The 15,575-nt window shown below is 41.8% G+C and overlaps 1 protein-coding gene across 1 annotated transcript in view; it reads right to left on the reverse strand.

Annotated features, from left to right (window-relative positions):
- The window catches only part of IFT122 (intraflagellar transport 122), a 74,370-nt gene that overhangs the window by 45,918 nt on the left and 12,877 nt on the right, over positions 1-15,575 (reverse strand). The window contains 7 exon segments of the mRNA XM_040491909.1: positions 4,641-4,716; positions 7,203-7,347; positions 7,350-7,378; positions 8,455-8,601; positions 9,543-9,609; positions 11,940-12,016; positions 13,718-13,796. Of these exon segments, the coding sequence (XP_040347843.1) occupies positions 4,641-4,716; positions 7,203-7,347; positions 7,350-7,378; positions 8,455-8,601; positions 9,543-9,609; positions 11,940-12,016; positions 13,718-13,796 (620 nt within the window).

Genomic DNA, 15,575 nt, shown 5'->3' on the forward strand with positions numbered 1-15,575 from the left:
ATCCTAGGGGCGCCTGGGTGGCGCAGTCGGTTAAGCATCCGACTTCAGCCAGGTCACGATCTCGCGGTCCGTGAGTTCGAGCCACGCGTCAGGCTCTGGGCTGATGGCTCAGAGCCTGGAGCCTGTTTCCGATTCTGTGTCTCCCTCTCTCTCTGCCCCTTCCCCGTTCATGCTCTGTCTCTCTCTGTCCCAAAAATAAATAAATGTTGAGAAAAAAAATTAAAAAAAAAAATCCTAAAAACCTGGTTCCTCATTAAGTTTTTAAGTTCAATTTACAAATATTTTCTATTTATAAGTCTAGCAAAAGTAAACAACTAATTGAAAAGGGGCCTCTGATTATCATTTACTGAATTAAATTTTGAACAGATTTTAAAATCCCTTAGTTTAAGGGATTTTAGTTGATTCCCTTAAACTAATTTAAATTGCAATAATTTTGGGGCACCTGGGTGGCTTAGTTGGTTAAGGATCCGACTTTGGCTCAGGTCATGATCTCATGGTTTGTGGGTTTGAGCCCCACGTCGGGGTCTCGGCTGAGAGCTCAGAGCCTGGAGCCTGCTTCAGATTCTGTGTCTCCCTCTCTCTCCCTCTCTCTCTGCCCCTTCAGAGACTGTCTCTGTCTCTGAAAAATGAATAAATGTTAAAAAATTGTTTTTAATTAATAAATTGTAATTATTAATTTTATATATTCAATTTTCCTTTATAAAATTTTCAAATGCCTAACACCAAAATTCCCCTAGCACTTATATAATGGTAGTAAATCCCCTAGCACTTATAGTAATGATAGTAATTGATAGTAAGAAAACTAAAAAAAATCTTATGAGTCATGACATAGAAGGTTTGCAGCTTCTGGTAATGGCTCACTAGTTCCCACTAGGCCAACTCTCCTGCAGGTAACAACTATAAATGCTGAACCAACTATAAATTACAACCACCTGAAGGCACTACAGAGCAACCAGAAGCAGACAAAAACTGAAGACACATGAGCATTTGGAAGAAAGGACTGGCCCTAGGTGAGTTTCTTATTTTTTTAATGGCTTTTTGCCTGAGGGCAGGCCCTATCAGCACCCTGTTGGATGAGCACAGAATTTCAAGCCATGACAGCTTAAAAATGAGGTGGGAAATCCCAGAAAAGAGACATGCAGAGGGAGAGCCAAAATTCTGCACATACACTCTGTTGAATATCTGGAGTTCCCTGAACTACACACATGTGGGGCAGATGCCAAGCAGCCCAGCAAGGCTAAAGAGCTGAACAGAGACTTCAGCTGCTGCTCACACTAGAAAGATGGAGTTTGAATGTTGAGTCCAGCAAAGTTAACTACCTGTTTTAAAAAAGCTCAACTACAGCGTGCTCTCTCTCTCTCTCAAAATAAATAAACTTAAAAAACAAAAACAAAAAACAAAACAACTACACAATAATCCTCAGAGGAACATGACAGAAATTAATCCCTATGATGTACCTATGATGTATCATTTACAATGTCCAGAATATAACCCAAAATTCCAAAAAGCACAAAAATATGAACCATATTCAAGAGAAAAGACAATGAGTAGATACTGACCCCAAGATAATTCAGATACAAATTAGCATATGAAAATGTTAAAATAGCTATTATACTATGACCAAGGATATAAAGGCAAATATGTCTACATCTATAATGAATGAACAAATAATAAAAAAGAATCAAATGGAAATCTAGAACTGAAAAATGAAATAACTGAAACAAAAATTCACTGGATGGGCTTAACAGAAATATTACAGATGACAGAAGAGTCAATGAAGTTGAAAACTGAGCAACAGATGGGGGGGGGGGGGAGACTTAAAAAATGAAAAGGGCCTCAATGACCTGGAGAACAGTATCAAAAGGTCTAATGTGTAATTGGAGACCCAGAAGGAAAGGAGAGAATGAAGAAGAAAAATTATTTGAAGAAATAACAAAGAATTATTCCACATTTGCTGAAAGAATAAAGACATAAATATATAGATTCAGGAAGATCAGTAATAATCCCCCACCCCACCCCAAGACAGAAAATATAATGAATCTCTTTAACATTCCAATATTACTTAGGTACTTACTAAAAATTTCTTACATCTTTCAATTTAAAATCAGACATATAAATTGATTACTCAATTACAACTTCTAAATGGTCATCACAAGACAGATATGATAGATATTCTAGTATGGATTCTAGCATCAGCCTGCCTGGGTTCCAAACCACACTTGGGCACTAACTATACTGTATGACTTTGGGCAGTCATTGAACCTCTCTGTGCCTCAACTTTCTTACACGTAAAGTGGTGGTAACAGTACATACCTCACAGAGTTGTTACAAAGATTAAAAGAGTTAACCTTATAAAGAGTTTATACAATGCCTGAAACTCAATAAATGTTAGCTATTATTATCATTAACCCAGATACCCTTAAACATTACAAACACTTAAAAAGCTAAAAATACACAAATTGTATATACCTAAGACCAACACAAAAGTATAGGTTTGATTTACTTCATCATCCTATATTTAATTCTAAATCTTCCCAGATTTAAAAGACAACCACTAAGGAAACAATTTTACTGTCCCAAACCAAGTGGGTTATCTCAGCAGAGTTAGGTTGCTTATCATTCAAAAACTCTGGGCCACAACATGAGCTCTAGTGCTACATACATGCAAGATACTTCCCATGGCCCTGACCACCAGGTCAAGTTCTTTTTTATTGTCACTGTAGCAACAAGACTCCATTCTCTCTCTGTGTAGTGTGGTTATTTGTTCCCAAGAACTTCCAATACATATGCCCAGTGCCTGGTACACAATAGATGTACCAATAAATATGTGTTGAATGATGATATACACACATCAAGTGGATGAACAGATAGTCCAGGGCTAGATACAAGATAATTAAAGTGAGGGTTTGGGGAAATCAGCCATGGGAAACTCAGAAGACACTTCACTATTTTTATCTTGTCTTTACTCAACTATGAAAAAAAAAAAAAGACAAATGATGAGGTAGAAAAGAAATGGCCCCCAAACTAGGCTACATAACTGAAACCCCTCTTAAGGACTAAGAATATTACTAAACAAAGGCTCCGTTGAACAGGCTGTATTTCTCACCTGTTAGGCTGTGGTACCTAAGCCATCCCCACCACCTTCAGTCTAATCCTTGGTGTCTTCTGACTATAACAGGTTTTCCTACCACCAGGTTCTATTTTAGTGTACCCTCCACAGAAACAAGGAATTCTGAAACAGAAAGCTGACCAAGTCCCTCCCTACCTAAATCAATGACTCCTAAATACTTACAGTATATGAAGTTCAAACCCCTAATTAATTCACACTACTCAGGCCCTTTAGAATCATGTCCCCATCTTCCTTTCTAGTTCCATCTTTTGTCCACAATTCTCAGGATCCAGTCACTCTGAACAATACACTGTTCCCTGAGTTGACATATACCTTCATTCCTCCCTACCTTTGTAGATACTATTTCCACTGCCTGAAACACTATTCCCAATGTCCTCTGCCTAGCAAACTCTTGTTTATCTTGCTCAAAATCTCTCATTTCCACCAAGCAGTGGTGTTATCCCCTTTTGTGTCCCTATGGCAGTCTATCTGTACATCTCTTTAAGATACCATGTATCAGGGTGCCTGGGTGGCTCAGTAGGTTAAGCATCCAACTTCGGCTCAGGTCATGATCTTGTGGTTCATGAGTTCAAGCCCTGTGTCAGTCTCTGTGCTGACAGCTTAGAGCCTGAATCCTGCTTCAGATTCTGTGTCTCCCTCTCTCTCTGCCCTTCCCTCACTCACACTCTCTCTCTCTCAAAAATAAATACTAAAAAATTAAAAAAAAAAAAAAAAAGATGCCATGTATCATGCTGCACTGGGACTGTTGGCCATCAACTGTGTCCCTATCAGCCTGTGAGCTCTCAGAACAGGGGCATTAAGGGGCGCCTGGGTGGCGCAGTCGGTTAAGCGTCCGACTTCAGCCAGGTCACGATCTCGCGGTCCGTGAGTTCGAGCCCCGCGTCGGGCTCTGGGCTGATGGCTCAGAGCCTGGAGCCTGTTTCCGATTCTGTGTCTCCCTCTCTCTCTGCCCCTCCTCCGTTCATGCTCTGTCTCTCTCTGTCCCCCAAAAAATAAATAAACGTTGAAAAAAAAATTAAAAAAAAAAAGAACAGGGGCATTAATTTACACAGTTATATGTCAGTAGCTCCTAGCACAGGTGAAGGTCTGACCTAAGTGGGTGCTCATTAATGTCTACAGAATGAATAAAGCAAATAAAGGAAGGCAGAGTCATAACTAAGACCAAGGCTTTAGAGTCAGAACAAGCTGGGTTTCAATCTCAGATGCTACCCATTTACTAGCAGTGTGGGACCTTGGGTATAATCTTTATTTCATGCTCTGAGTCTTGTCTACTCGTTTCTAAAAAGTTAATAACCAGTGTACCTACTTTGCAGGGGTTTGTAAGAATTAAATGAGATAAAGTATGCAAAACCTAGGCATAGTACCTGGTATCAAAGTAAATGTTCAATAAACAGGAGCCAACAAGAATAATAATGTATAATTACCAAAAATATAACCTCTAAAAGCGAACAGATTATAACAAGCATGACTGCAATTGTATCTCCCACTGGGTTTGTACAGAACTACATACCTGTTTTCCACTCAGTTGGTAAAAGGATAGTTTCTGTCCCCAGTCAGCTACAGCCAGGATGTCATTATGTTCCTCTCTAATCAACAGAAGACAAAAGAGGTTATGTGGGGCCATGGCCTGAGAACTGTGGCCCTAAGGGTTTAACAAACAACAGGAAAAAGAAACCCCTGGCCAGACTGTCAGATTACCAAATGTTATATAGCAATACTAAGGCCAAAAGTTGTTAACATGGGCCAACCCATCAATCAGTCCAGTGGGATGAGGCAAGGTGATCCTTCTGGGATCTGTTATTTCATTGAATGCCCTACCATAGGCTGTGGTGCTGGGCCTCTGCCACAGTGAAGAAGCTAAACCCCTCATTTCAAAGCTTCCTGAGAGCAGTGCTAAGAAAGCACAAGGTTGTAGAGCCAAGAGTGCCTTTTATTTATGTACTATAAAATGTGGGGATAGGGGCACCTGGGTGGCGCAGTCGGTTAAGCATCCGACTTCAGCCAGGTCATGATCTCGCGGTCCGTGAGTTCGAGCCCCACGTCGGGCTCTGGGCTGATGGCTCAGAGCCTGGAGCCTGTTTCTGATTCTGTGTCTCCCTCTCTCTCTGCCCCTCCCCCGTTCATGCTCTGTCTCTCTCTGTCCCAAAAATAAATAAAAAACGTTGAGAAAAAAATAAAATAAAATAAAATAAAATGTGGGGATACGATGAAGCAAATCTATTGCAATGAAAGGGCAATGGGTTGTCTGATGTTTTAATGGACAGAGAGGAAGTTTGCTTGCACTTCCTGAAGAGGGAAAATCAACACCTAAAGATCAGTTCTCTCACAGTTAGGGTCCTCAAACAGGTGAAATGGTTTCTGACTAGATGAATAAAATACAGTGTGCTCTCTGAAGACCAGTAATTGCCTTTGAAACTGACCACCTATCAGAATCAGTGCCTTGGGACTAGGGCCGTAGGACCAGCACACTGGAGAAACCTCTTCAGCTGAGGCTGGGGATCAAGCTACTTGGGAATCTAGTTCAAGAGACAGACATTCTCAGCCCTTGAGACCTGGTCTTAGTCCACCTAATGTTGCCTCCTCTTTGTTTATTAATTTTCAAGCCCAGGGCCTGAGGTCATCTGGTAGCACCATTAGATATGCAGGCAAGGCGGGGTGCAGCCTCACTGGCAAAACATAGCCAAGGGTGGCAAACTGGCAAATATAGGCACTAATTCACAACTAAGGGAAAAGAGATGAAGATGGAGAGGGATGTTAACAGGAAGGGACCTGCAGGTGAACTCTGTAGGATTCATATGAGGTCCAAACACAGTCCAGGAACCCAGCCCATGGTGAACCTTCTTATGGAGGTCACATGTATCAACTGGATTGGTAGTTTTCAACCTCCTTTTTCCCTTTTCTTTTTTATTCCTGGAAGTGGGACAAAATCTCATGTCAAGCAATAAAAGGGGCCGATCTGACTGAAGCAAAAATAGGGACCTGAAGCCCACCCTTTGCTCCTTTCCTTGTCCCTCATCTCCCACCTCCTTCTTCCAAAGAACCCCAGATATCAAAGAGCACAGTTTGCAAAGTCCCAAGCTAGATCACTTTTGCCCAATCAGAATATCCTGGCTACCCCAGGTTTCCCCATTCCAGTATGCCAATGTTTTCCTTATAGGCAAACTCGATCAAAAAGAAGAGAGAATGCCTAGACAGCCAGGATTTGGGTGTGAGGATTGTGGGTAAGGCAAGGGCTTCCTCTCCGATACATGTCCTGTCAAATGCAAGGTAAGGTACACTATGGGAACAGGCTAAGAAAGGTGTCTAGTAATAGAGGAAGTGTTAAATGAATTATGATGCATCCACACAGCGTATCCTATGCAGGTATTAAAAATCCTCTTTTTAAAAGGACCATTAATGTTACCAGAAAGAGACTGCTTTATGATGGCTAAGTGGAAAAAAAGAGTCAGATATGATTTATTTAATCATACGAACACACTGAAAGACTGAGGGGGAAATACACTGAAATGCTAATAATGATTCCCTCAGCGGATAGGGTTTTACAAAAAAGTTGGAGCTTTCTCCTTTAGATTTTCAGTATTTCCTAAGTTTCCCAAAGAATCATTTTATAACATAAATTATAAGGGTGGGCTCTCCCCCTTGCTGGGGGAGCTTTCACCAACAATTCCCCCAAACCTCTTAGAAAGGGACTTCAGGGGCGCCTGGGTGGCGCAGTCGGTTAAGCGTCCGACTTCAGCCAGGTCACGATCTCGCGGTCCGGGAGTTCGAGCCCCGCGTCAGGCTCTGGGCTGATGGCTCGGAGCCTGGAGCCTGTTTCCGATTCTGTGTCTCCCTCTCTCTCTGCCCCTCCCCCGTTCATGCTCTGTCTCTCTCTGTCCCAAAAATAAATAAACGTTGAAAAAAAAAAAATTAAAAAATAAATAAATAAATAAATAAATAAATAAATAAATAAACGTTGAAAAAAAAAAAAAAAGAAAGGGACTTCAGAGCAGTGTCTGCCTGGCAGGTCTCTGCTGGGGCCTTGACCCTTCCAAGGGGGGAGGGGGGCTCTTGCTCCTCAGGACACACTCACGAGTTGTCGTCCCTGAGACTGTCGTCCTCTTCCTCTGGTTCTTCCTCCTCTGCCTCACTACCCTGACTACTGTACACTGCTGACTTCAGAGTGGAAGGGATTTCCTGAAAATATCTGTCGACCATGACTTCCTGGTCATCCTCTTTTCTCTGTTCATCCAGAAACTCTCCCATCGGCTGTAGATAGTAAGTGGTTGTTCACAATCATGTTGCCTAGAACTGCACTAAAGCTATAATTTCAAAACCTGTCAAGAAGCCCCTGAACCCTGCCCGGAAGAGGACAGCAACCAGGTATATTGGGCATCCTGCTTCTCATGAATTAAAAATGGTACCGTGCAGCCACAAAGTCATCTGTGGCCACAAAATCAAACAGCAGGAACTCTGGGGTAGGCTAATGGCCTTTGAAGGCATTAGATATGCATGGTACAGTCCTGGGCTGGACACAATTATTCAGGAAGAAGCATAATAATCTGGTGTAAGAAAGGCAATGGAATCAAACAACCTTGTAAATCAAGTAGGTACCACCTGTAAAATGACATTGGGCTGGTAAACAATTAAGTCCTTTACTTCAAAGGACTTTGTGGGGGTTACCAGGAATTTAATAATATTAGAGGATTATACAAATAGCACCTAAAGTTATTAGTCTACCCTTAAAGTCACATGGGCAGAAGAGGGAAAGTGTGTGTAAGCTTTGAGAAGGTAGATGCCAATTGTTTGTGGAACTATAGGCTTTGAGGACATTTCTAGACTTAATTTTTACTTTTTTGGCAAGGGCAGCAAAAAAGGCTCATGAAACAGCTATTTATTATTGGGTGGGCACATGTTCTGCCCAGAATTGAAGGGAAGAAATGAAAAAGGGAAAAGACCCAAATAAAGCCACAGCAAACAGGTGAGCTATTAATTCATAAAGAAATGGGCTTTCTGTAGCATATGCACACACAAACACACATACATACATACACACACACACACACACACACACACACACACACACAAGCGCGTGCGCGCGCACACATGCTTTGGACTGGCCTAGATAGTTCATCTGCTTAGCTAAAATCTCTGGGATTCATTCCAAAACTCAAGATGGGCTCTTAAAAAATTCCATTCAAATGGAATGGGTTCCAGAACAGATCAGTCAAATGGAGTGAGAAGCTTTTGAATGGAGGGACACCTTAGGAAGAGAATTCAGCCTGCTGAGAAAGCTCTTTTTCTTAATAGTATTTGTCCTAGAAGGAGGACAGCTATAAGATTACCTTGAAGGGTTCCAGCAGATGGACCATATGGGGGAGAGGGAGCCCCCTGGCCGCTCAATCTTCACTTTTTCCTCACCATTTTTGTTCCGTATGCTGATGATCCCATTGAACATTCCTAGAGCCAGGTACTGACCATCATTTGTCCAGCTGTTCATACAACCAACGAAAGGGCATGGGGAGAGGGAAAGGAACACACAGAAGGTAAAGCCAGTGAGGAGGATGCCCTGGTCAAAATATAGTCTAATGAGGCAGCAACAGAAGGGCTCATCCTGGTCCTGATATAAAAATCAGAGGACCAAACATCAAGCCCCATTTATTTTTAAAATCAACAGTGAGATGTGAAGGCAGTATCACCCTTTCCTGAGCTCCCACGGTTTTCTGTACATGCCTCCATGAAAGCCCTTAGCTTGTGCTTGCAACACTGAGCCAGCCTCTATTCTCCACTCACCATTTCAACCTCCTCCTACTATAAGATCACCTAAGAACAGAATCTGTGTCTTGGTGTATACCTAGCTTCTCAAATAAGTAGGTGCTTAACAGATATTGAAAGAATGGCTACATTCAGAATCTGCACAGCCAGAATAGCTCCTATTTATAGAGTCTTTAATGCATCAGGTACTGTGTTGTTTTATACTCAGTTTGTGCACATTTCACAACAGCCCTATTGAGTATTTTTATCTCTATTTGTAAAATGAGGAACCTCCTAGGGTCACAGAGCCTATCAGTGACTAAATCTGGATTTAAATCCAGGTCTAGTATCAAAGCCTATGCTTTCTCTTAGCACACATGCTGCCTGGACAAGGACAGCCTCGCACCTCCAGAAAACCTCCACTGAGTATAGCTTTCTAGCTGAGGAAACTTATTACTAGATAATTACAGGAAGGCAACTTGTAGTTCTCTTTTGCTTGATGATCAAAGGCACAGGTCCCTCCCATCAAGGAGACAGTAAAAGAAAAGAGAAAACATAGGGGCCCAAACCAACTAGGTCACGCAAGAACTTTTCCACTGTGTGACCTAACCAGATTCTAAGAGTCTGTTTAGAAGAGGAGGGGATATAAAGCCTACCTTCAGAGCTGCCTTTAACTCACCTGCAGCAGGTGATCTTGCTACTGGATTTATGTTTGGAGACAGACTTCTGTTCAGGAGACCACAAGCCTTCAACACAAAATATATAAAGGAAGATAAGATTAGATGGAATATTACTCAGCAATAAAAAGAAACAAATCATTGATACACCTCCAGGGCTTCATGCTGTATGAAAAAGCCAATCTCAAAAAGTCATGTACTATATGCTTTCATTTTATAACATTCTCAACATGGCAAAATTCTATAGATATGGAGAACAGCTTAATGGTTACCAGATGCCAGGGATTAGGGATAATAGGAGGGGGATGGAGATAAAGGAATGTCTTTGTGGCAATGGTAATCTACACACGTGATGAAATGACAGAACTATATACACATGTTGTGCCAGGCCTCATTTCCTGGTAGAACTCTACTATCTTTGCAACTGACAGCAAATCTATAATTATTTCAAAAGAAAAAGAAAAAACAGCAAGGTAGATTCGTGAATTTCTAGACTGGTGAATTTCAGAGGTTTAACTCAAAGAAATGGCAACATCACAGTTCATAACTATTACATTACAACCAGGGTACAATCAGCATCCAAAGTAATGAACGATGCTTCCTGAAAATCAGTTTCCTCTCTCAGGCCTCACCAACAGCACATGACCCTGTCCAGACTGTGCCTTGTCCAAGGCACACTGTCCACTTTTGGTTTACTGCCTCCTGCTAGTGGCTCAGTGCCCTACAACAGGCGTACATCTAGCAACACGAACAAGTTCTACTCTTTGCCTGAGCCATGAAGTATGATCCAGAAAATAAATCCAGGGCAATAATATACTTACATAGCAAGGTGCAACATCAAACAAGCTATTTGTTTCTCCCTCTCCCTGGTCCAGAATGCCTCCCACAAATGTTCAACTTTTATACATCTTGTCTATGCTCCACTGAGCCTGCCTGGAGCCTCCAGCAAAGGAAACCTCTCCCTCCTGGGCCTCCCTCAGCACTATTTACCAGATCATGCCTTAGATATAATTGCATGGCCGAGGTCCAAGCCCTGGTTCCACCACTTATCAGCTGGGCAACCTCAAGTGAGTCACCAAACCACTCTAAGCCCCAGTTCTTTTTCATCAGTGGTGTGGGAATGAGAATATCTGACCTTAGGGGTGGTCATACAGCTCAAATAGGAATTCATTTTAACTCTCAGCACAGTGCCTAGCACATCACAAGCATTCAACAAATATTTTATTATTATTATTAATTATTATTATTATTATTACTTGATATTCTATTTTTACAAATTCTACCTCTCCACCTGCCCCAAACCACAAGCTCTTTGAGGGCAGGGATTCTATGTTGTCTTTTTAATCACAAAAGTAAGCACAAAGGGGCATCCGGGTGGCTCAGTTGGTTAAGCGTCCAACTCTTGATTTCACCCAAGTGACGATCTCATGATTCATGGGATCAAGTCATGTGTCGGGATTCTCTCTCTCTCTCTCTGTCCTTCCCATGTTCACATATACACCTGTATATGCTCTCTCTCCTTCAAAATAAATAAATAAACAACAAAAAAAAGTAAGCACACAGACCAGTGCCTCACATAGGGGTTAACATTTTTAATGAATGACAGTCCCTTTCCCTTTTATACAATGTGCTTTCAATTATATTCTCTCTTGAACCTCAGAACTCTGTCACTCTGGCAGTGAGGTAGACAGGTAGGATAAGGACCGTGAAACACTGAGAGGGATTACATGGTCTCTCACTCCTCAATAATGGCTGTTCTGTTGTACCCACTGTCAGCAAGGAAGACAGAACTGATGAGCTGAAAGCAAAATTGGTCTTGACAGAGATAACCTACAGGCCTCTGCTCCTTCCCTCCCTGCCTCGAGGGCCATTTCACTGGCCTCTCCTCTGTGCCAGCACCATGCCAATGCCATGAGTGGGGCCACAGTAATCTCCTCAGGGCATCCAGCCCCTCAGGAAGGACAGCTACAGCCACCAGACAAGTAATGGTGACACACTACACAAGAAGCACAGTTGAAATAGTGAAGAATTTCACACATACAAGGATGCTGGGGGACACAGAAGTGGAGACAATCACTGGTTCCTGCCAGGTGATGTGGGAAGTTTCCCCAGAGGCAGCAGCATAACGTTATGTCTGTGCTCTCCCACCCTTCTTACCATTTCCTTCCTTGGGGCCCTTCCTGCTGTCTCCCAGATTTTGTACCAGATTCAATGTCACCATTCCCTTTTTTGGGGTCTCTACAATTTAAAGATAACTGTCAGCTTCCCCTCAGCTATTAAAGGCAGGGAAGTAGCATGAACTCTCTCAGGACAAAACCACCACATTCTGGATGGATTTCAACATTTTTTGCCCAGATTTTCAGTAACTCCAGGACAAGACATCAGGAATCAGAACTTACCAAAGTCACTAGAGGAACAAGATGCCAGTTGGTGGGTAACAGGGTTGTAGGAGACACACTGGATAGAATCATTGTGCCTAACAAGTAAACAACTATAGATTATTATGCAGCAAACCACAAATGCTTCAGTGGCAACAACTGAAGATTTTATGATGAGCCCACAGTCTCTCTGACTACACACTACAGGCTCTTATGCCAGTGATCAACAAAAAGCACAGGGATGAATTCTCCTCTGCTGGATTGCCCCTCATCCACCATTTTCCTCTCTTAAACATCACCCACCAGACTGGCCTAGTTTAAATGCAACCTCCTCCAGGACCAGCACTCTTGATACCTCTGGTTTGTGAGCTGATAAGATAATGATGTACAGTACCTAGCCTAGCACCAGGTACACAGGAAGTGCTTTATTCACGGCTGTTAATTATTGCTTTGTGGAGGCCTGGAAATACAGGACGGAGATGCAATGAAGATGTTACAGGCCAAGATCTGGAAACACGGCAAATCCTGAGACAACAGCGAAAGCTGAGTGAGTCACGTATGTCATCTCAGCCTCTATTTTATTTCTTCGCTTCTAGGTAACGTTTTGCTTATAACCTCATTCATTCATTCATTTATTTATTCACTCATTCAAAAGTTGTTCATTGATGTATATACCCATGTACATAACAGCATTATTCAAAATATCCAAGAAGTAGAAGCAACTCAACGTCCATCAATGACAGATGAATGGATAAACAAAATGTGCTATATCCACACACGAGAATATAATTCAGCCTTAAAAAGGAAGGGAATTCTGATACATGGATAAACTTAGTGGACTTTAGGCTAAGTGAAATAAATCAGTCACAAAATGACAAATACTATATGATTCTGCTTACATAAGGTGCCTAAAGAAGTCAAATTCATAGAGACAGAAAGTAAAACACTGATTGCCAAGGGCTGAGGGCCCAGGGAATAGCAGTTGTTTAATGGGTACGGAGTTTTAGTTTTGCAAGATGAAAAGAGCTATGGAGGTTTTATATAACAACATGAATGTATTTAATACAACTGAACTGTACACATAAAAAAACGGTTAAGATGATTAATTTATGTTATGTGTATTTCATCACAATTAAAAAGAAAAAAATCATTTGTTAAGTACTGATTATGGGCCAGACATTGCACTAAGCACCAGGAACACATGGGTAAGCAAAAATAGATGCAGTGTTTGCCTTCAATCACCAGAATAAATGTAAAACTACAACTGTGAGAAATACCAGGAAGGAGACCTGACTGAGTCTAGAGGGGCAGGAACGGCTTCACATAGAAGCAACATATGAGCCTAAGATCTGCAGAGCAAGTAGGGTTAACCTGGCGGAGGAGGAATGGGAAGAACGGGAAGAACATGAGCAAAGTCTCTGCAGAGAGGAAGCCTGGTGCACACTGACTCCAAGTTTCTGGCCGTTGAAACTGGGTGGATGTGACGCCACTCCCTGAAATGGGGGCATTAGAAGGGGACAAGTCGGACTCAGGTGGAATCTGTGGTGTCAGAGTGACTAAATTGAGCTATATGAAAACACCTAGCTCAGTGCTGGCCAGGCTAGTTGTGCTCAAATGTTCATTCATTTGTTCATTACCCAACTTTCCTATACCCACCATATACTCCTATCTATAACTTAACCTCAAATTCAATTGCAGAGAAAAAAAAGTTCTTCCTTATATTATTTCTAAGGGGCTTTTGCTACAGGAGCTCAATCAGAGCCAAACCAATAATACTGCACACCTAAATGGTTACTTACGTGTATTTCAGAATGCCTTCCAATTTTGAGGTCCAGATAATAACACTTTTATCAGCCGATCCAGAAGCAAAGCGCTTGCCTAAAAGTGTTTTAAAAAGAAAACTCATATTTGTTTTAAACCAGCATTTCTCAAAGAGTATTTCCTAGAAAGGAGTTTCTTAGAAAACTAGTTCTTTAAGGTGAACTAGCAAGTGTCAGCTGCTTCTCTACTTGTTTTTGGTTTTTTTAGAGAGAGTGGGGGGGAGAGGAGCAGAGGGAGAGAGAGAAAGAGAGAGAGAATCTTAAGGAGGCTCCACACTTAGCATGGAGCCCAACATGGGGCTCAAGCCCACGACCCTGGGATCATGACCTCAGCCAAAATCAAGAGTCAGATGCTCAAACGACAGTCACCCAGGCGCCCCTCTACTTTTTTTTCTTATCAGTACTGGGTGGCAGTTCAGGAAGTTTGGGTTCATATTTTACTTTTTCTGGCACTGAGTAAACAAAGATGTATTGAGGGCCTACCACATGTTAAGTATCATGTTCTATGCTAAGGATTAAGTAGTAATTAAAGCACATGTAATCCCTACCTTCACAGAGTTTAGTGTAGTGGGAAAAGTAGGCATTGAATGAATTTAATCTAACATGAACATAATGTGCTAAGAAATGAAGTGAGTCCTAGGAAAGAGAATAACTGGGGGACGTAATTTAGATGAGGGAAAAGCTTTTCAGGAGGAGAACCTTCAGTTGAGACCTAAAGGATGAGCAAAGCTTAGCCAGGTAGAGGCAAAAGACCCATCCACATGGATAGAAAAGATATACAAAGGCCTTGAGGTAAGAAAAGCCTGGTATGTCTGAGTGGCTGAGAGGCAGCAGCATGGAATACCAAGAGCCAAGGGGGAGGTGGATAGAGGATAGATCTCTAGCAGCTTCAAGGCCATAGTCAAGATCTTGTTCTTTAACTCAAAGAAAGGCTTTAAGCAAGAGCAACAAATGAGATTTTCATGTCCACACTACTTGGGCTTTATGAAAGAATGGACTAGGTCTCTCGGGTGGTGCCAGCTGCACGCTCCCCTGTGCCCCTCATAGCCACGCCTTGCCAAATTGAAGAAATCAAGGATTTTCTGCTCACAGCCAGATGAAAGGATGCCAAATCCATCAAGATCAAGAAAAATAAGCATGAGGCGCCTGGGTGGCTAAGTTGGTTGAACACCCAACTTTGGCTCAGGTCATGATCTCACAGTTCTTTGAGTTTGAACCCCACATCGGGCTTGTTGCTGTGTGCACAGAGCCCACTTTGGATCCTCTGCCCCTTCTCTATCAAAAACAAATAAAACATTTTTTAAAAATAGAATAAATGAAATTAAATAAAGATAAGGATAACATGAAGTTTGATGTTCGATGCAGTAGATACCTTTACACTTTCGTCATCACAGGCAGAGAGAAAGAAGAGAAACTGAAACAGTCACTGCCCCCAGGTCTGGCACAGAAGGACCTGAAATGAACCTGGCATACTGATTTGAACTGTATTAAAGTTTTTAAAATTCTTTGAAAACCATGAAAGAATGGACTAGAGAGGCAACATACAATAAGTAATTACTTATTAATTACATTGTTGCAAATTTGCAAGTAGTACTTAAGAGGTGGAGCAGAGTATCAAGGCAGCAAACAATAAGGAGTCTTCACCTACTCTGGAGAGAGGTAAGGAAGAATTAACCATGATAATTCTGAGTGAAATAAGTCAGGCAGAGAAAGATATCATATGTTTTCACTCATATGTGGATCTTGAGAAACTTAACAGAAGACCATGGGGGAAGGGAGGGGAAAAATAGTTATAAACAGAGAATGAGGGAGGCAAACCATAAAAGACTCTTAAATA

This window comes from Herpailurus yagouaroundi, unplaced genomic scaffold, assembly GCF_014898765.1.
Source record: "Herpailurus yagouaroundi ecotype Mexico unplaced genomic scaffold, PumYag 183, whole genome shotgun sequence".
Lineage (NCBI taxonomy): Eukaryota > Metazoa > Chordata > Mammalia > Carnivora > Felidae > Herpailurus > Herpailurus yagouaroundi.